This window comes from Lipophrys pholis (genome assembly GCF_963383615.2).
Source record: "Lipophrys pholis genome assembly, chromosome: 9".
Classification (NCBI taxonomy): Eukaryota; Metazoa; Chordata; class Actinopteri; order Blenniiformes; family Blenniidae; genus Lipophrys; species Lipophrys pholis.
In genome coordinates, this window is record NC_137639.1 from 26,137,270 (window position 1) to 26,157,026 (window position 19,757).

Consider the following 19,757-nt stretch of genomic DNA (forward strand, 5'->3'; position numbering starts at 1 on the left):
TTCAATCAAAGGCCTGTGTTGATGGTAGTGATGTCTGGCATAAGTCAAACTGCCTCCAGCAGACAGTGACATAAGTAAAACCGGCCATGCAAAGCAAGTCCTAAAAGTGAAAAAAAAAAAAGCGCCTCAATTTGAAAGAGTCTACAAATGTGATTGTGTTAAATGTTGAAATTAGTGAGCCTGAATATGTCCAGGTGAAAACTACATTTGCACATTTACCGCCAAACTGCGCATTACACCTAAAGTATTTTCTTCATGCAGTGGATTCCAAGACAGTAAGTGACCATATTAGATAGACAAATCTGTGTAAAAATTCCACTCTTTTTAGGAGTCCAATACAAATATTTTCCGTGGTGGTTGTGAGTGGGACCACTGGGTGTGGTGGAGGGGCGTACAGGGGTGTAGGGTGGGGAGGTGTACAGGGGGGCTCCTTAAGTAGGAGCCGATTTTATCACTCTCCTCCTTTCCAGTAGTGGTCCTTTCTCCCACCTCTCTCTTCCCAGACCAGATGCATCAAGTCCAGTGAGCTATCCCTATCAGATGGAGGAAGAAACTCAAAGACAGAGATAAAGCCGAAAACAAATTGATTACTCTGGTAAGTTCAGGGTTGTTTTTTTTCTGGATTGTATTTATAAAATTATCATGATAACACAAATCATTTAAAAGAATTTAATTTGTATTTCACTTCAATGGCTGCTCTTCTTTCGGTTTTCAATGCCTGTATAGAAATGGGGATTTTCTGGGTTTTAAATAACAGAAGAAAGTTGCAATGTGAATTTTATTGAATTAGATCATACACAAGCGGACACATTTAGTTCTGAGTCCATGTGTAGTTGTGCCACGTTTAATTTCACTTAATGTGACACATTTTTCATTTCATCGAGATGAGATGTGGTTGTGTGATTTATACTTCATAAATAATAACTACCCATTAGGTCAGTCAAGCATTGATCAAATAATCAATGCACACTAATGCAAGATCATAAAATAGTCTCTTAATGTTGCAAAGTATCATAAGATGTTTATCTGTAGCATGGTTTTCATGTTTTTCTCCAGATTTGAAGACACTGCAGGACTTTACTTCTTTTAGTTGTTTTATGAGCTGTGGGTCCAGCAGATTATGTAACCGTCTGTATAGTGAAAGACATACAGTGTCCCCGAGATCCGTACAGTGAAGCTCTGTTAGCTCGCTGCTCGTCTCACTTGCAGACTCTTTGGATTATCCCGCTCACCTCCTTCTTCCTTCATCAGCAGGATCAGCTTTTTGTTTTTCTGCTGATTATTCTGTGCAGTTCTGAATTAATTTTATTACTTTCACCTGTAGCAAGGACTATATATATAAAATGTGTTTTTTGTGATACACTACCTGTTTTATTCTGCTTAAAAAGTGGAATATCTTAACAAGCAGTGACAAATATCAATCAGTGATATACTGTATCTCTGATCACAGGACATAATGAAATAAAACTATACCTCATAAAATTATTTTGTGTAAAATTAATGAATTCGCTTCAGAAGCTTTCACAAATCTTATAACTTTTATCTTGAAAGGTAAGCTAGATGAAGGCACGGGCATCCACGGTGAATGGGACCTCTGTGAATGTGATGTTAGAAAAAAATAAAGTATGCTCATTTAAACCCTTCATCGGGAAAATAGGGAAACTGTTCTCAAAGCGACTGCACATATTTCCTGCATTTAAACTGGGTCATAATTCACATCTTTCTCTTTTTCTATTTCCAGGAGAGACCTGGCAAAATCCTCTCAACAAACTGGTCTCAGAAATATAGAGGGAGGAGTTCATAGCTTTACAGTAACATACATACAGACCCTCCAACGGCTAAAGCATTTCTGGTCCCAGCTGCTGGATCAAAATGTTGTTTTTTCTAGGACTTCTCCTCCTTCTTTCCCCATTTCCCTCCTTTCAAACCACGACCAACGAGAAGAGAGACACCACAGGAAGCGACGTTACCAAACCCAATGCCGTTTTCACCCTTTCAAACCCAAAAACCACTGCTGCCCTTGCCAAACAGACCATTAACCCCGCCCCCAAGCCAAACACAGGCAATCAGACAGTTTTAGCCACTCCAGCTCACAACCAAAGACCTTCAACGGTAGATAACACATCAAATGCTAAAAGCAAGTCCAGTTCACTAGCTTCAAATGTTCAGTCAAATTCCACAAGGTCTACCCTGGCCACTACTGCCACAACCTCCAAAGATAAACCCCAACACTCTGTCAATCAGACTGTTTCAATAAAATCTCATTCGGGGAGTGTAGCAAAGACGGTCAAAGACAAGGCTGCCCCCTCCATAGTTCAAAATGTTCAGTCAACAGCCCCGAGATCAGTGCCTACCAGCGGCACAAAAACCATCAAAACCAAGCAAGCAGGATCCGTGAATCAAACTGTTGTTGCTAAAGCTCCCCACACCAGTGATGTAACACCAAAAGACAAGCCCACTGCAACCAAAGTGCTGCCAGGAAAGGTTTCCACAGCCACTGAGAAAGCTTCTACCAACCAGACCAACCCGATCAAAGCTCCTACCACCACCACCACCACTAAAGAAAAACCGGCCCCTTCACAGCCAATCAAGGTGGTCATCAGTGACGGCTGTGAGTCGAGTAATACCAAGGAGCAGGAGCTGAAGCTGAAGCCCGGTGCCCCTCTGGTGATGACGCATAAGATCAGCTTGATGCCTGGTGGTTGCACGGGTGGATGTGAAGCTGAGATGGCTGCGCTGAAAGGACGTGTGGCCCGCCTGGAAGAGGAGATGTCCAGTCTAAAAAACAAATGTACAATGTCCTTTTTCTCACCATATTTATTATGACTGATTATAGATTTGGTTAAATAATTGAAACTCTTTTTTGTTACTTCACAGGTCCATGTTCAGCAAACTGTTCAAATGATTGCAGTGGCAATGGAGAATGTGAGAAGGGCAAATGTGTTTGCCACCAGGGATTCATGGGTTCAGACTGCAGCAAGTGTGTACAAGGAGTTGAATGTCATAAAAGTAAGTCAGATGCTATTGCTATTGTGTGTGTGTGTGTGTGTGTGTGGGGGGGGGGGGGGGGGGGGGGGGGGTTGTTCTTTGACTGATTCCACACTCTACTCTGCAATTTCAGAGGTTTCCAAAGGAAAGGCCAAGGTAACAGTGGAGACAGTGACCCTGCACAAAAACAAGGAAAACCTGCAGGAGAAAACCACCAGAGTAGAGCAGACAGTCTTCCAGAAGAAGAAAGTTTCTGAAGCTAAAGGGACAGATGCTAAAGCCACTATTACCAAAGCAGGTGTTGCGAAAACACAAGCAAAGCAGGACACAATAGTAAAGAAAACAACTACCAAGAGTTCATCAAGCACTACAAAGTCCATTCGCCCAACAGTTGGTCAAGTTCTCCTGAAACATGATGGAAGAAAGCAAGTGGAGGCTCGTAAAGGAACGACAACGATCCTGTCTACAAGAAAAGTTGTGCAAAAAGCTGATCCCAAGCTTGTGAAGGAGGGGGAAGGCAGTAAGACAGCCTCTAAAGCTGACCAGCTGAGAGATGAACCTCAGAATAACGTAACGCAGAGCAATGTAAAGAAGATCAATGGCACATCTAAAATTGTCACCATTCTCACTAAAGTCACCGGGGCAAACAAAACGACAACAGCCAAAGGGTCCCTGGAGCAGTCCACTCTGGCAGAGAAGAACACCACTCAGTCATCTGGACAAAAACAAATTAAGATAACTAAAGTAGACACAGTAAATGTTGACAACAGAAAAACTGAGACTGGCAAGACTGGCAAAGGGAAAAATGCACAGAAGAGTCAGTACATAGTGAATACAACATATACAGCGACATCAGATGAGACTAAAGCTGTTCAGGACAAAACATCGATCCATGGCTCCGGGGTGAGCACTAGGAAGACTGGAGGGTCGGGATTAGGGTCTATTAGAGCTGTGAATATCTCTTCCTACAGCTTTACTATCACATGGTCTGCACCTCAAGGAATGTTCAAAAACTTTACCGTGATCAGAAGAGAGCCGAGGGCAGATGGTGAAGACGACGAACATGAGGTGTTCGAAGAGGAAGTTCTCGATGGAGAGAAGCTCTACACAACTAAGAATTCAACTGACGTCCTGGTACAGATCGAGAGCGCCAACACAACGGCTTTCTCTGGTAAAACTGCCGGATCAAGAGGCAAAGCTGAAACCAAGAGGATCTCTATGGTGGTGCCCGGCAGCGTGCGCAATGTGGAGTTCAGCAATCTCCGTGCAAACACACGCTATGTGCTCCATGTGTACGGCACAACAGCAGAAAGAAGATCAAAGATTCATAGAGTGATCGCAACCACAGGTAATTTATACAAAAGTCTGCCAACAGAGCCACAGTTGATTCTGGAAACAATTAATAAAATCATTTTTAAAAATCCACTTTTCTCTTGTTAGGCCCTGAGCCAGCGACAGAGATGGTTTTCAGCAATGTGACAGAGTCTTCTCTCACGGTTTCCTGGACCAAACCAAAGGCAACATTCACAAGCTTCAGGGTCACATATACCAACATTGTCACTGGTCAGTCAAATACTGCTTCTGAACGACATCTTAAGGTTGAATGTTCCCAAACAGCAAACCTCCTGCTAACTACAGTCTGTAATCATGGAATCTTTTTAACGTCATGTGGATTAAGTGTCTGATTGTGAGGCTTGTGATCATGTTGTCAGGTGAGAGCCGCTTTGTGATGGTGTCCTCTCAGCAGTCCAGTGTGACTCTCTCCAAACTGTCGGCTGGATCTTCTTACATCATCACAGTCAGTGCAACACAAGGCCGTGCTCAGAGCGACATGCTTACAGCCCTCATGACCACAGGTAAACTCCAAGACACGCTATGTATGAAGTTTTGGTTGCTTTTGTTTTGGCACGTAAACATGGAAATTGATATTTGTTATGATTTAATGTCTTTGCTGCAGTGCCTGCTCCTCCAACACATCTTCAAGTTGTCAACGTGACAGACACCAGGGCTTTGCTGCAGTGGACTCCCAGTCTGGGAAAAGTCGACCGCTTCATCATCAGCTATGAGTCCTCCAAGAGTGAGTGTGGCTGGGTTCAGCTAATCATTAGTGGCAAAGCGCTAATGACTGTGCTAAGTGTTTTCAATTTCTCACTCCGCCACAGCCCCGAATGTGACCGTGACAGTGATGCTGTCAGGAAATTCGGTGGAGCACCAGCTTAGAGGCTTGCAGAGAGGCACCCTGTACACTGTTAAAGTGCTGAGCCAAAAAGACAGTCTTCAGAGTATGGCCATCGCGACGACATTCACTACTGCAAATGGTGAGCAGAGGGAGAGGAACATTTTTCATGAAATAAAAATGTCGTTACATGCATTTGGTTCTCCAAATGCGGGAAGGGCCTTCGGAGCTGCTTAAAGTTCTGGTGGGGATCTGGTCCTCCTACACTTTGAAAACTGCTGCGTGCATGTAAGTCAAAGTGAATGAATTTCTTGTGTCTCCTAGTGGTCAAAGCCAGTGAGGTCAACGCTCGCTCTGCGGTGCTAACCTGGAGAACCACCGTAGTTTATCACAGCTACAGAGTGATCTATCAGGTAGTAGGAGAAGAGCCAAAGGTGAGTGCCAGTCTTTCCTTTGCGGCATGTCTTTACAAAACAACAACAAAAGAAAAGAGCCACTACTTGAAGAAGGTGACAAACGTTCAATTCCATGTGTTTGTTTTTTGGGTTCATTTCAGGAGTTGTTCCTGGAGCCCAGCATCACAGAGTATAAGCTCACAGGCCTATTGCCCATGTCGCGCTACATTGTTCTGGTGCAAGGCGAGATTGATGGACACTACACGTCTGTTGTTACCACAGAATTCATCACAGGTATTTTACCTGAAATTACCCAATTTTTTCAAATATTAAGATATCTCATTTTCATCTTTAAACTAAACATTTTCCTTTAATTTCCATACAGGAAAACTCCGGTTCTCGTACCCAACTGAATGCTCTCAGGAGCTTCTGAATGGAGCCTTACAGTCCGGAGAAGTTGACATCTACCCACAAGGAAAAGAGGGTGGAGCAGTGAGAGTCTACTGTGACATGGAGACTGACGGAGGCGGCTGGACGGTGAGTTACACTGCATTTACTTGAGTCAAACCTGGATGAATGAATATAACAGGTTTCGACTGATGTCTGTCTGCTCTGTAGGTCTTCCAGAGGAGGATGAATGGCAAAACGGACTTCTACAGAACCTGGAGTGAATACAGGGCGGGCTTTGGGAACCTGAGTGAAGAGTTCTGGCTGGGTACAGTTATAGCGAACGCTGATTAATATTGCATCTGGGTCAAAGTAGTTTTTGGTAAATCTGCCTAAAACCACACGCTCTCTCCCTAATCCATACAGGAAATGAGCTCCTGCATGACCTGACGAGTGTCGGCCCTGTGAGTTTGAGAGTGGACATGCAGTCAGGAAATCATACCGCTTACGCTCACTACTCCGATTTCGCCATTGATTCAGAAGAGAGGCAATATGCTCTTACAGTGTCTGGCTACACGGGGACAGCAGGTAACCTTCTGTGAAAGGTGGATATTCTTAAACATTTGACAATGTCAATCTAAATGGTAATGCATTCCTCTGCCAGGTGACTCTATGAGGTACCACAATGGACGTCCATTTTCAACCCGAGACAAGGACCCTGATCCTCTGGGGATCCACTGTGCCAGGGCCTACATGGGAGGCTGGTGGTACAAGAACTGCTACAAGACCAACCTCAATGGTTTATATGGCACCAACAGTGATAATCAGGTATTATTAATCGTTCCTGAACTTTAGATCTTATCTGAGACACCTCACGCTGGCTAAATTAAATTGATCTTCCAATTCCTCTTCTGATACAGGGTGTCGTCTGGATAGACTGGAAAGGAAAAGACTCCTCCATCCCCTTCACTGAGATGAAGTTCAGACCGTCCAGGTTCTCCCCCGCAACTCATGGCTAAGCGAGAAAACCTGATGTCTGACAGATTATGAATCCAGAAATCCAACTGACAGCAGATCTGCATGTTGGCCCTCAACTGAAATTGCATGTTTTTTGGATTTGATAGCTATAGCAACAGCTATCAGTACGTTTGATGGGATTTCTGAGCTGATCTCATGGGAAATAGAACAAAAATAAGTGGAGAAATATTTTATTGTGACCTTTTGTATAGTGTTCTGCTGTTCTGCCTGACCCATCCATCCAACCCATTTTTATTTTAATATCTTCTTGTGCACCACCACGGTATGCCACCCCACTACTACTGTAATTGAATATGCACTGTCTCACATCATTGGAATAAATGTGGCAAAAAATGGGTCTGAAGAGTCTTGTTTTCTTGTTTTTGTTCTTTGAAAGAGTCAAATAAAAATGCCCAAAACTTTTACATCAACGGGTTCTTACTTTGCTTTGAGTAGAAAAAACAGGCAAACAGACCGTCATGTCCACAGTGCCGTGTTATCATGCCCTTCGGTACGACGTCACCTCATTTATCAGCCTGCCTCTTGTTGAGTTTTACATTCATCTCATCAGATAGGTTGACCCAAATTAGATTTACACGTCCTTGAGTGGAGTTTAAAAAAAAAGAAAAAAAGCACCACAAAATTCAACTGACAAGCAACAAGCCCATGACATGACTATAAAGAGGAAGTGCAGTGTGGTGACTGATCTTCTGATGTGAACACCGGCAAGCAGACACAAAATGGTAGCTGAGGTATCAATGGTGACTGTGGGAGCTGTATTATTCCTGGTTTTGCTCTTAATGGTGCTAATCCAGAGATCTGGAAAGAAAGATGTGCTGCAAAACTCCAAGGAAAGCCAATCTAAAGGTAAATATCTGCTTAATCTTCTTAAATGTATCATATTTGACATGTACGTTATATGCAAATTGTTAAACTGGACAAATTTGAAACAGATGATTTTTTTTCTAACTGTCCTGAAGCTGAATCGAGACTCTTGCAGTATTTCTACCAGTTCCTTCCCCGCTCCTCATGTCCCTCTACAATCCCCGGCCCCACCGGCTCCTTCCTCATCGGCAACATGATGGAGCTGACACAAAACCATCTGCCGATCCACCTGACCAATCTGGCACGGCGTTACGGAAACATTTACCGCCTCAAATGTGGAAACACAAGTGATTATTTTTCCGAATGGATTTCACTCAGCTTCATTACAGCAAGTTCCGATGTGAGGTGATGCATTTTTCACTGCCTTGTCTGTTTTCTTTAAAGCCATGGTGGTGCTTAATAGCAGCGAAATCATAAAAGAAGCGCTGGTGAAGAAATGGTCTGACTTTGCTGGGAGGCCAGTTTCCTACACAGGTGAAGTTCTCAGATTTTGTTATTTTCTCCACAACGATTATTGCTTGTTGTCCTAATGACGTGTCCCTGATACACATCAGGTGATATTGTGTCTGGGGGAGGAAGCAACATCTCCCTGGGGGACTACACCCAGAGGTGGAGGGCACATCGCAGTCTGGTACACGGCGCCCTGCGGCGCTGCTGCCAGCAGTCCCTGCACGATGTGATCGAGAGACAGGCACTCAAACTCCGAAAGGTACGGAAAATCGTTGCTTCAATTTGTGAAGACCGACAGCTAAATGTTTGAGTATTTCTAAAGTAACGCCACAGGTGGATGTGACAGTTGGGCTTGTTTACCCTTTAGGTTTTGATAGACTATCAAGACAAAGCTGTAGATCTGGCAGATGACTTCACGGTGGCAGCCAGTAACGTCATCACTACTTTGGCTTTCGGGAAAGAAGTATGAATGTCTGACTTGAAATAGTGTAGAAATTGTTGAATTGTTTATTTTGTTAGTATGGCTTCCTGTATGTTTTGGGTTTTTTTTTCTAGTATGATAAGACGTCTCCAGAGCTGCAGCAGCTGCACAGCTGTCTGAATGAAATAGTTGGTCTTTGGGGCTCCGCCTGGATTTCAGCTCTGGACACTTTCCCACTGCTAAGGGTAAACATGCACCACCTACAGACTTCAAATTATATCCAAGAGCAGAAACAGGATTTGAATGCATTTTGTCATTTACTCTCTCCTAGAAATTACCCAATCCCGTGTTTGCCCGTCTGCTCAAGGAGGTGGCCAGAAGAGATGAAATCATAAGATCACACATCAACAACTACAAGGTTGGAAAAGAAAAACAATACAAACATTTGAAATAATATCTGATTTTTGGGTTTTATATATATATATAAATAGACTGAAGTAAAAACCAACATTGAAGGCTCAGATATTACATATATCTAATTATATATATCAAATATATTACAATCTAAGAGGCCAAATCTGTAATCACAGAAGTGAGTTTTTATAAAAGATGACGTAGGGTTGCAACATTCCAATCCTCACATCTCCCCACCCCTAACTCCATGGACACTTGCTTTGTTTCAAGTCATTTTTGATTGAATTTCTGACTTCAAAATTGAAAAATTTGATATGAATAGTTGTTGGGATCCATAGGCAATAAAAAAAATTAAAAATCAAGCTCAACTTTTGCCCTACATATCTTCAGATAGTATCCTTCAATGTTTTTACATGGCACTACATTTTACGCAATTTTAAATTGTCTCCGTCATACTAAAGATAAATTAAGTTCCTAAAATGCTTTTAGTGCTTAAAAGAAAGTATAATAGTTGAGGATTCCAACTTTTTTTTCCCATTTTATTGTGATTTCTGTATAAAAGTTTAAAGGAAAACTCAAACTACTACCTACTAACACCTCTGCTCTAATATAAAGCATATTGTCTTTGTGTGTGTGTGTGTTTTTAATGCACGTTTTGCAGTTAGAAGACGATAAAAATGAGGAAGTCATTACTGCATCCCTCCTTCAGGGCCTCGGCAAACATCACAGCGCAGAACAAGAGGAGGTACGGGCATTTAATGATTACGAGTATTTATTTATGAATCCTATGATCATTTCTCGGTACAATGGTGAAAGAACTGGAGTTTCAAGTTTAACCTGATGCCTGCTTGTGTCCAGGTCCTGACCGATGTTCATGTTCACATGGCCACAGTGGACCTGCTCATCGGAGGAACAGAAACCACTGCCGCCTGGCTCAACTGGACTGTGGCCTTTCTATTGCACAGACCAGAGGCACCGCATTTATAAAAAAAAAAAATTCATTAAACAAAATACGTACAAACCTTGAACTTTTATCTCACTGCCTCTCTCTCTCTCTGAGCTTCAGGTGCAGACCAGGGTGTATGAGGAGCTTTGTACGGTGCTGGAGGAACGATACCCCAAATACAGCGACAGACACAGGCTTCCCGTCCTGGACGCTCTGATCAGCGAGGTGCTCAGACTCAGGCCCGTCGCCCCTCTGGCAGTGCCACACAGAGCCATCCGAGACAGCAGGTCAGCTGAGCTACAGGGACCAAATGAAGAGTGGGAAAGAACACTTGAAGTCTTATTGCCATGACTTTTGACTTGCTTCCATAACTTTATGAGAGCCGTCTGCATTTCTTCATCTGGGCTGTTTAATTGCAGCTTCTTCTTTTGTAATTACCTCTTAAATAGTTTCTATATTTTGTCCAGAATGTAGTGAAATCTCAATCAAATATGCAAATGCAAATATTAGGAACGTTCTGACTCAAAGAGACATTTAAACAACATAGTCATGTGTAGTTTAAAAATAGAAAAGAATGTCAGTGGTTTTACAGATTGGCTTTTAACGTGTTCACAATTGACATGGAGACATTTCTTTGTGTTTACAGCTTGATAAGAATAATTGAGCATGATAACTGGAAAAACATGACACATTTGATACTGCTTTGGAATGTATTATAACATTAAACATGGCTATGAAGTAAGATTTGCTTCGAACCAATAATGTGAACCAACTATTGGAAAAAAAAGTAGTTCACAATGGATTCATGTTGATATGTTGTTACAGAAGCATGATATGAGTTGGGGCTCTCTATAGGGATGCCGGACAGTTTAAAGCTGACGCAGTGGCACAGGAAAATAAACGAGAGTAAGGGGTATGCAATTCCTAGTCATTTCTAATCATTTTTCCCATCATTTTTCTAAAAGATTTCATCATTAAAATGAATTAGAGATGGGTGGGACTAATAACTTATCAAATTAAATTCCTGTACATTCAGCCCTCCATCTTCCACAGTGTAGTACTTTACACCGCTCAGGGCACTGGAGCGGATCACAGCAGACCATCAGTGAAACGATGGACACGTCAGTAGTATTAACACACATTTTAAGAACTGAATTCATTGTGAGCGTAATACAAAACAATACCATTCAGTAAAAAAAGTGTTGACATGACCTCATGACCCATTCTGGCTTATGTAGAACTCATACTTGTGTTCAGTATCGCAGGTCACTTCATCCCTAAGGACACGGTCATCATTCCTAACCTGTTCGGCGCTCACCATGACCCTGAAGTTTGGGACGAACCATACAGCTTCAAACCAGGTCGCTGCTTGAAATATTGAAGTGAAGAGCATCTTTGTAACTTCACCTGTCTGACCTGAAATAATCATCTTTATTATAGAGCGCTTCTTGGAAGGAGGAGGAGGCTCCCCCCGTGCTCTGATCCCTTTTGGAGGGGGCGCCCGGCTGTGCTTGGGGGAGTCTGTCGCTAAAATGGAGCTGTTCCTGTTCACTGCTTACCTGCTGAGGGATTTCCAGTTCATCCCTGCTGCGGACGAGGCCGCTCTGCCTGACCTGACAGGAGTCGCCAGCGTCGTGCTCAAAGTCAAGTCCTTCAAAGTTAAAGCACGTCCCAGACCTGCCACTTACATCTGAGACTCTGAAATGTAATATATGTCTTATTTCTGTGTGCAGAGATGTTTTTTAAAGCTTTCCCGAGAAAAAAAACCAACACATTTTATATATATACACACACACACACACACACTCACACACAACTTTTTCTTCATGTATAACTTTGGGGGTTTTTTTTCAATTCTTTTTTCAATTCTTGACATTGAATTTGTCTTGGTCGTTCATTTGTATATCATACACAATTTTAAACCACCACAAAGTGTTTGTGTGAAGTTACAAATCTATATCTGGATCCACACAGACGTTACCGACACGAACTATAAATTCAAATAGATCTGACAGCGCCCCTTAGTGGACATACACGAAACAACATGCGACGCACAATGAAGCAATAGTGTCACACAGCTTAATGCCTAAGGTTATTCACTTTTACTATAAATGTTGGAACATGATTTTACAAATGAGTACATGATTGTACAAAGATGTGCACACAAAGGTTCACTTTTTGAGTTACAGCTTCATAAAAACCAGTCACAGAACACAAGACTGTAGCTTCCTGTTTGGACGATTCTTGGTGTCATTTCCTGAAGAAAGTTTCCTCAGAGGTTTGTGTTATCTGAGGATTTTGCAATAAGCAGCAAAGAGCCTTTTTGGTGGAGGATGAAACTTTTATTTTTGTTAGGACTTTGTGTTCTTTGTGGTTCACGGGCAGCAGCAGGACCTCATCCTAATGGTGATATGGAAAAATCTTTTCTATGCACACTTACTGAAATCCCCTCAGAAAATAGTTGAGTCGTCTCTTATGAGTGGTCTCACTTTTGTTTGTTTTTTGCTGATAAAAACTACTTATCTTTAACAATAATATAGATGACACCAAAATATGTGACATGTAATTGAGGTTAAACAAGTGAATTTCCATGTGTTGTTTTTTTTTTTTGCCATTTGGAGAAATGAATGCATGCGTTTGTTTTTCTTAGCAGATCCTTTGCTGGTGGTTGCCTTAGAAGGAGAAACTGTTACTCTGCCATGCGGCTCATCTCCTATTCAATCCTGCTCCTCTGTTAAGTGGAACATGGAAGAAAGGCTTGAACCTGGGGTGACGGCTGGAGATATGATGAGGGACTGCTCTTTGCAGATTAATAACCTGCGGCTGATCGACGCACAGATTTACACTTGTGACAGTGGAACGCTCAATTCAAGTGTTTCCCTTAAGATTCTTCAAGGTAGGTTTTGTTAGGGATGTATTTATAACGCATATCAAACACACAGTTGTGGGCCTTTTAAATGGTTCCTCGGATGACTTTTTACGACGTGAGAAGAAATAGGCGGATGGATTGAGTTAGAAAAAACAGAATAGGAGATGGATGGAAGTTGTATCTCGTCCAGCTGTCGTAACATTAGACTATTCCCTCAGAACTTGAATGTATGACAGCGATGTCCATAGTAAGGAAATTTCACTTTGTTCACATTAGGTTCTGTAAAAAAAGAAATCTTCAATAAATGTTGATGTTTTGAGAAAGTACTTGCAGTTTTTTTGGCACTAAGAAAATGTGGGAGTTGTCAGTACTTACAGATTATTATATATGTATTATGTATTTCAATTTAATTATGTATTTCATTTTAATGCTGTGTCCAAGTAGGATGCATATGGGTCCTTAATTAAAAAGTTTAATATGTGTTTAATATTTTCGGAAGAGGACGGAAACAGTTACTGATGGGGTTTTTTTTTTTTTTTTTTTACACAGTCACTGATAAGTCTGATCCTGAAGAGGGAACAATAGAGCTTCAGTGTGTCCTCAACAGGTATAGAGGATATGAGCCCTGCAACAACACGACAGGAGTACACATGAGGTGGAGCTCTGAGGATGGTTCACCACTAAAAGGGGACCGGTTCCAGTTTAGGAATCCTTCTGATTGCTTCTCTATTCTGAAATTCACTACAAAACCAACTGACCATCACAGGAAATGGAAATGCCATCTCACCCATAATGATGTGCTCAAAGTCACCAGCTACACGACAACATTAAAAAGTACCCTGATGTTTTCTTGCTCCAAATGAAAGTGGTGGTTTACGCTGTGTGAAGTGTAACACAAGCTCACTTTCCCTAGATGGCCTGGAGGAAGCGGTCGCTTCAGTTGGCATGTCTCTTTCGCTGCCTTGTCGCACTTCCTCTCTCGATGTGGAAAGCACCGTGAAGTGGACTTTGTGTGAAAAGCCTCTGACAGATCATGACCCTTCTGCTTGTGACCAAATAAGGTCGTCTGACATAATGAAGGACTCGTCATTGGTCATAAGTAAAGTCAAAGGTTGCCATGCTGGACACTACCAATGCTCAGAGTCCAGTGGTCAGGGACGGGTGTTCAATGAAATCGTGCTGCACACTCTTGATGGTGAGAGGAGAAAACTCTGTAAATAGCACCTAGAACTCACAGAATGTCTGATCTCTAAGACGATGCAATGCTTTCTCCAGTTACTGCAGCGTCTGGACCGGGGGGAGACAATCTCACCCTGATTTGTGTGCTCACATGTGCTGCACAATGTGGGAAAGATTTCAACTTAACTTGGTCTGAAAGGAACCACGGGGGTCGGCAGAGTGAATTGATGACTGTCAACAAGACGATTGTGAGGATGTTGTTTCTCTCTGTTGGATCAGTGAGCGACGAGACGACCTGCTCTGCTCAAAGAGAGGGGGAAGTGATGGCGTCAAAGCAGTGGAAGGGCGTTCACTGTAAGTATGTTTAATGATCAGGGAAGATTCACGGGAGGACAGCAAACATTTAAATCAACCCTTTACTTTTCTCAGCTCTTCAGACTCCTGCATGGTTATTACTTCCATTGGGCCTTTTGCTATGTGCTGCAGCCGGAGGAATCTACATATACATGAAGAAGAAGGATGCAGGTACTGAATCTGGGTAAAACTGACGCCCTTAAACCGTCACTATATCGTAATACTGATTTGAAAACCTTGATGAAAATGGTAATATTGTCCCTCATTTCTGTTTGCAGCAAAGGAGCCGTCAAGTATTGGAATGGTAAAATGAAATGCTTTGGCTTGCAAAAATCTTGGAATATTTATTTGTTTAGATCAACGTGTTAGATTTCTCATTGACGTGGCTCCGATCAAAGAACATCGTCAGATTTGCACAACACATATACGACATATGCCGGGACCATGATTCAGCGGCTGGAAGCTCAAGTTGTGCATTAAACATTTGAAACATTTCTCTTGTGAAGAAATCAAAGGCAGCAAGAGGAATTAATGGCAAACATGATGCACTAACGCCTCTATTCTTCTTTTCAAGACGCACGTTTACGATGTGGTTCAGGACACAAACCACGAGGAACAACAGCAGCCAAGACCAAGAAGAGAAGTGGCTCAAGCCACAGACGATTTCTATGATGTATTACAGCCTGTGAACTAAATGGAAACAATTATTGGCTCTTGAAATGGTCTGAAACGGCACACGCTCTCGTCACAGGAAGAAATATATGCTGATTGACATTTTCAACTTCCTTACTTGTGATCACCATCATTTCATTCAGAAAATAACACAATAAACATTTCATACTTACAACACAGACGATTACATGAAATAATACGAGACTCATGAGAGGCAGGTTACAGATCCTACAAATGTTCTCAGTCCAACGATGATCCAGATTAAACACCAAGTTGTGGAAATTCAGTAAAAAAAAAATCTTCCTTTTCCTGACTTGACCTAATAGTTGACTGTGATAAAGGAGAGAAAATGAATTTAGTCACATTTTTTCAGTCGAATATGATTTAACAGACGCGTGGTTATGACATTAGATTAACACTCACAGGTATGCAGCCTTTCATCCCCAGAGTAATAAACACTGTTGATGCGATGGTATTCAGTATCTGAGATATTAAAAAAAAAAAAGTTGTCAGTCAAGATTTAAACTAGCAAGAGTTCTGATAAGGAAGGAAAGAAGGAAAAAAAAACTGGGTTCTTTTGTGAATAATTTGAAACACGTGTAAACTCTGGTACATCTTTTCTGAGGCGGAACCCGAGTCACAGGAAAACTTAAGTTATTAATACATTCAGTAGTGTAGTTACAGTACGGTAGTATTTCTAATTTTCCCTCAATTGGAAAAGTGTGTATCTGCACAACTCGAAGACATGAGTTTAAATAAAGTGTGTGTCCTGTGATAAACTTATCCTCCATTTCGGCGATGACATTATGGCTTTCATGGGCGGTCTTTTGTTTCTGTTCCCCAAATACTGTCCTTGAGTACATTTGTACTGACCTCCTTAAAAGACTACATGAACGCGTCTTTCTATTAAGACACAAACAAGGCTGTCGTCTTCCTCACACTCAATTTAGCATCTGTAAGTTTTATTTTTGTGTTTGAGAGTCATGTGTATTTAAATGTTCAATAAGTAAAAATTAACATTTACCTATTATACATCATAGGCAAAGTCTATTACAATTTATTAAAGTCACCATTAAACCCCAGGATTAATTTCAGTTTTAATTTACTCTCATCGGGTTTTCAAACTTAAACCCACACTGACTGTCTTTCATCAGCAAAGTTACACTTTGAAAACCTCAGAAATTATTTGTTGTGCAGAAAAAACCCACGCCCTTCCATGTCGAGTTGGTGTTTTTGAGAACTGATACTATAAATGAAGTGGAAGCGTGGTTGTTGAACAATAATTCTGTGTAGAGAGTGCGTTTGCTGTGACTCTGACTATTAATGTATTTGTTTGGTAGCTGACGATGCTTGACTTTTAGATCTTACTTGTAAAATGTTCACTTACCCTCTGAATCCGATGGATTCAAATTTACATAATTGTTCACCATCATTGTAGGTGCACCTGGAAATAAACAAAAATGCTAAATTACAATATCATTTCAGTAAATTGATATGGCTGAAAGAGATACGAGTCTGATCAAACCTGCAGTCTGAAGCTGCGCTGTAACTTTCCTCCTCTGTTGTCTGCAGTAAAAGAATAATCCCAACAAGGCAGCAGCCATCAACCCAAAACTGACTGAAACTACCACTGTGATCAAAATTGCACTGCTCTCAGCTTGCTGGAGTGATCCTAGAAGAAGTGCACGTCATCTGTTACAACACAGTGCTTGAGATAATATCTGTGTAGTTTTAATAATTGTATAACAATAATAAAGCAAACTGACCTTGCAGAGTCTGTGTCGGGGTATTTGGGGCTTGTGTCGGGGTATTTGGGGCTGTTGTGGCTTCAGATGTGTCTTCTGCATCTTCAGGAAATAGAGAGATGTTATGTTTTCTGTCGGTGACAAAACCAAACGTAACATTTGATAATGGTACAAATTACCTTGGACATTCAGACGGACGTCGGCGCAGTACTTAGTTTGTCCAAGAACATAACGACATCGATACCAGCCGCTGTCGCCGTGACTCACATTCTGGATTATCAGTGATGTGTCGCCTATTTCAACCCTCTGAGAGTCAACAGATACGTGGTTCGATCCTTTCAGCATTGCCCAGGAGACAATGGGTGGCCTTCGCTCCTCTGATGTGATGATCACAGAGCACTGCAGCCTGGCGGAGGAGCCGGGCTTCACCTTCACTGCAGGAAGGATTTTGCAGTCTGACAGATAATGAAACATCTTCAGATTATATAAGATTATCATTAAACACTGAAGTAATTTAATCTTTCCACATTACCTTTTACTTTCAAAGTCGTGTTTCTCATCAGAACACGGTCCCATCCTTGCCAGATTTCACAGCTGTACATCCCTTCATCAAATTTTTGCAGGTTTTTCACATGAAAATGCATCAGTCCGTTTTCATCTGTTTCCCAGGACATTCGTTGATCTTGTTGAGCCTTTTTGGGCCACTCAAAGATGACCATCGGTTCATTATCTGTTGTGTACTTTATCACCTTGACTCTGTAGCGGCTTTGTGCATCAAATTCAGCTGAATTCACCCCAAGGAGAGCAACAGCTTCATGTGCTGTAGCAGTCTGGATCTCTGTGGAGGCAACTTCAAAGAATAACAGTGTAAGAGGTTACATCAAGACAGTAAATCATAAAGAAGTCCTTCTTAGATAGACTCACCTCTGTATTCTGAAGACATAATTATCAGGATCAACAAAAAGAAAACCTGAACATAGACTTGAGCCATGGTGCATGCAAGTGAAGAGGGAATTCATCTGCTCTAAAACTGTGTGATGAGTTTCCTCCCACTCATGACCTCAAGCTACACAAAACTCACATCAAACTACCTGCAGCTTTCACTACAGGTTTTTACAAACTTTTGATTCAGATCATCAGCACTGCCACCTCATGGCCAAATCAAACCTCTGGAAAGACTTTAATAGAAGCAGCCTTCAGGTGAAACCAACCGTTATGGTTTGGGATGCCATGACTTTTTCATTTTGACATTAAGAGTAAGCTGCCTGACATGTTAGAGCTGTGTTGCCTCTGAACTCAAACGTTTAATCCATTCTCAGACCATTTTCTGGAGCAGATGACACTCATAAATATCTTAACAGTCAAGATGTGTCATGGTTCCGGGAGGGCAGACCCAAGATGCAGAACACACGAGACCACGTTTGTTTAGAGAGGTGAAAAACTCAAAAGTTTATTAAACAAGGGGGATCCTTCAGCTCCCAGAAAAGACTGCAGAGAAGCTTCTCCACGGTGCCGGATGGGAGTGGATGGCGAGGTCCCGGAGAGCACAGGAAAACCGGAACTGTTGGGGGCTCAGGGATCATCACCAGGGGACAAAACTCTGAAGAGAGAGCTGGCACAGACGACTATTCTCAGAGGAGGTACGGACTGGCAACGACCACTGGCAGCTCCAGGCTTTTAAGGGCGGAGCCGCTGATGAGCCACAGGTGGAACGAGTTATCCTCCCCCACAGCTGCGCCTGCTCTGCTGTCACAATGCGAGGGGGAGGAAGGAACACTATACACAGAACAGAAAGACAACACTCACCAAAACAAACAGAACACAAAACATAAAACATATAACTGCCAGGACCGGACCCACCGGATCCTGACAAGATGTGGATCATCGTCAGTGCTACATGGTTGCTAACAGTTTTTAAAAAAAACAAAACAATTGAAAGCTGCAGGTAGTTTCATGATGAGAGTTTTATGTAGCTTGAGGTCATGAGCAGTGTTGCCACAGTTACCTTGAAAAAGTAATCCAATTACTGATTACTAGTTACCGCTGTAAGAGCAACTTAGTTACTTTACTGATTACTTGTTTTTGAAAGTGGCTAAGTTAGACTACAAGTTACTTTCAGCTGCTGCCTACAACACCCCCCCATCGTCTCAACACGAAAATGAAAAAACTCTGCTAATCACTGCCTCCTGCACCATGTTTGTACGTATTTTAACCTTTGACCAACATTCTTTGTTGTATTTATATCTGACTCACGCTTTTATTATCACATTTTTACTATTACTGGTATTTATTTACCCAGTGATGTAGTTGTAGTCTGTTGTTGCACTATTTATCTATTCATTTATTTGCACTGGCTGCTATTAGATACCATTTAATCCCCCCTGACAAATTAAGTATTTCATTGATTGATTGATTGATTGATTGATTGATTGATTGATTGAATAAAGCGGCTTGACAGACAAGTAACTCGTCTACAATAGTAACGCACAGTGACCTGAAGAAGTAACTTTAATCTGATTACTGGTTTAGAAAAAGTAACGCGGTAGATCGCTCGTTACTGAAAAAAAGTGGTCATATGACCGGCATCACTGGTCATGAGTGGGAGGAAACTCATCACACAGTTTTAGAGCAGATGAATTCCCTCTTCACTTGCATGCACCATGGCTCAAGTCTATGTTCAGGTTTTCTTTTTGTTGATCTTGATAATTATGTCTTCAGAATACAGAGGTGAGTCTATCTAAGAAGGACTTCTTTATGATTTACTGTCTTGATGTAACCTCTTACACTGTCATTCTTTGAACTTGCCTCCACAGAGATCCAGACTGCTTCAGCACATGAAGCTGTTGCTCTCATCGGGGT

At 41.8% G+C, this 19,757-nt stretch overlaps 4 protein-coding genes across 4 annotated transcripts; 3 read left to right on the forward strand and 1 right to left on the reverse strand.

Moving 5' to 3' along the window:
* The first annotated feature begins 459 nt into the window (after nt 1–459).
* Nucleotides 460–7,388, forward strand: tnxba (tenascin XBa). Its single transcript, XM_080471651.1, has 15 exons — nt 460–595; nt 1,742–2,791; nt 2,878–3,009; nt 3,122–4,336; nt 4,429–4,551; nt 4,701–4,844; nt 4,946–5,065; nt 5,151–5,306; nt 5,489–5,598; nt 5,721–5,853; nt 5,945–6,096; nt 6,178–6,274; nt 6,373–6,534; nt 6,611–6,774; nt 6,867–7,388. Exons 2-15 carry the CDS (start codon nt 1,873–1,875, stop codon nt 6,963–6,965), a joined length of 3,726 nt encoding a protein of 1,241 aa, XP_080327777.1. The 5' UTR covers nt 460–595; nt 1,742–1,872; the 3' UTR covers nt 6,966–7,388.
* A 279-nt stretch (nt 7,389–7,667) lies between these two features.
* cyp21a2 (cytochrome P450, family 21, subfamily A, polypeptide 2) lies at nt 7,668–12,485 on the forward strand. The gene is made up of 12 exons (XM_080470897.1): nt 7,668–7,830; nt 7,944–8,135; nt 8,233–8,322; nt 8,403–8,557; nt 8,666–8,761; nt 8,854–8,964; nt 9,051–9,137; nt 9,795–9,878; nt 9,992–10,105; nt 10,200–10,366; nt 11,337–11,440; nt 11,520–12,485. The coding sequence occupies exons 1-12, from the start codon at nt 7,704–7,706 to the stop codon at nt 11,771–11,773; spliced, it is 1,581 nt and encodes a 526-aa protein (XP_080327023.1). The 5' UTR covers nt 7,668–7,703; the 3' UTR covers nt 11,774–12,485.
* LOC308114204 (uncharacterized protein) lies at nt 12,315–16,233 on the forward strand. Its single transcript, XM_080470899.1, has 7 exons — nt 12,315–12,485; nt 12,733–12,975; nt 13,862–14,143; nt 14,224–14,481; nt 14,557–14,652; nt 14,760–14,785; nt 15,056–16,233. Exons 1-7 carry the CDS (start codon nt 12,413–12,415, stop codon nt 15,173–15,175), a joined length of 1,098 nt encoding a protein of 365 aa, XP_080327025.1. The 5' UTR covers nt 12,315–12,412; the 3' UTR covers nt 15,176–16,233.
* Nucleotides 14,804–17,930, reverse strand: LOC308114203 (uncharacterized protein). Its single transcript, XM_080470898.1, has 8 exons — nt 17,823–17,930; nt 17,431–17,748; nt 17,078–17,353; nt 16,920–17,000; nt 16,679–16,825; nt 16,541–16,597; nt 15,577–15,636; nt 14,804–15,483 (listed from the first exon to the last, which is right to left on the reverse strand). Exons 1-8 carry the CDS (start codon nt 17,887–17,889, stop codon nt 15,473–15,475), a joined length of 1,017 nt encoding a protein of 338 aa, XP_080327024.1. The 5' UTR covers nt 17,890–17,930; the 3' UTR covers nt 14,804–15,472.
* Between the last annotated feature and the right edge of the window lie 1,827 nt (nt 17,931–19,757).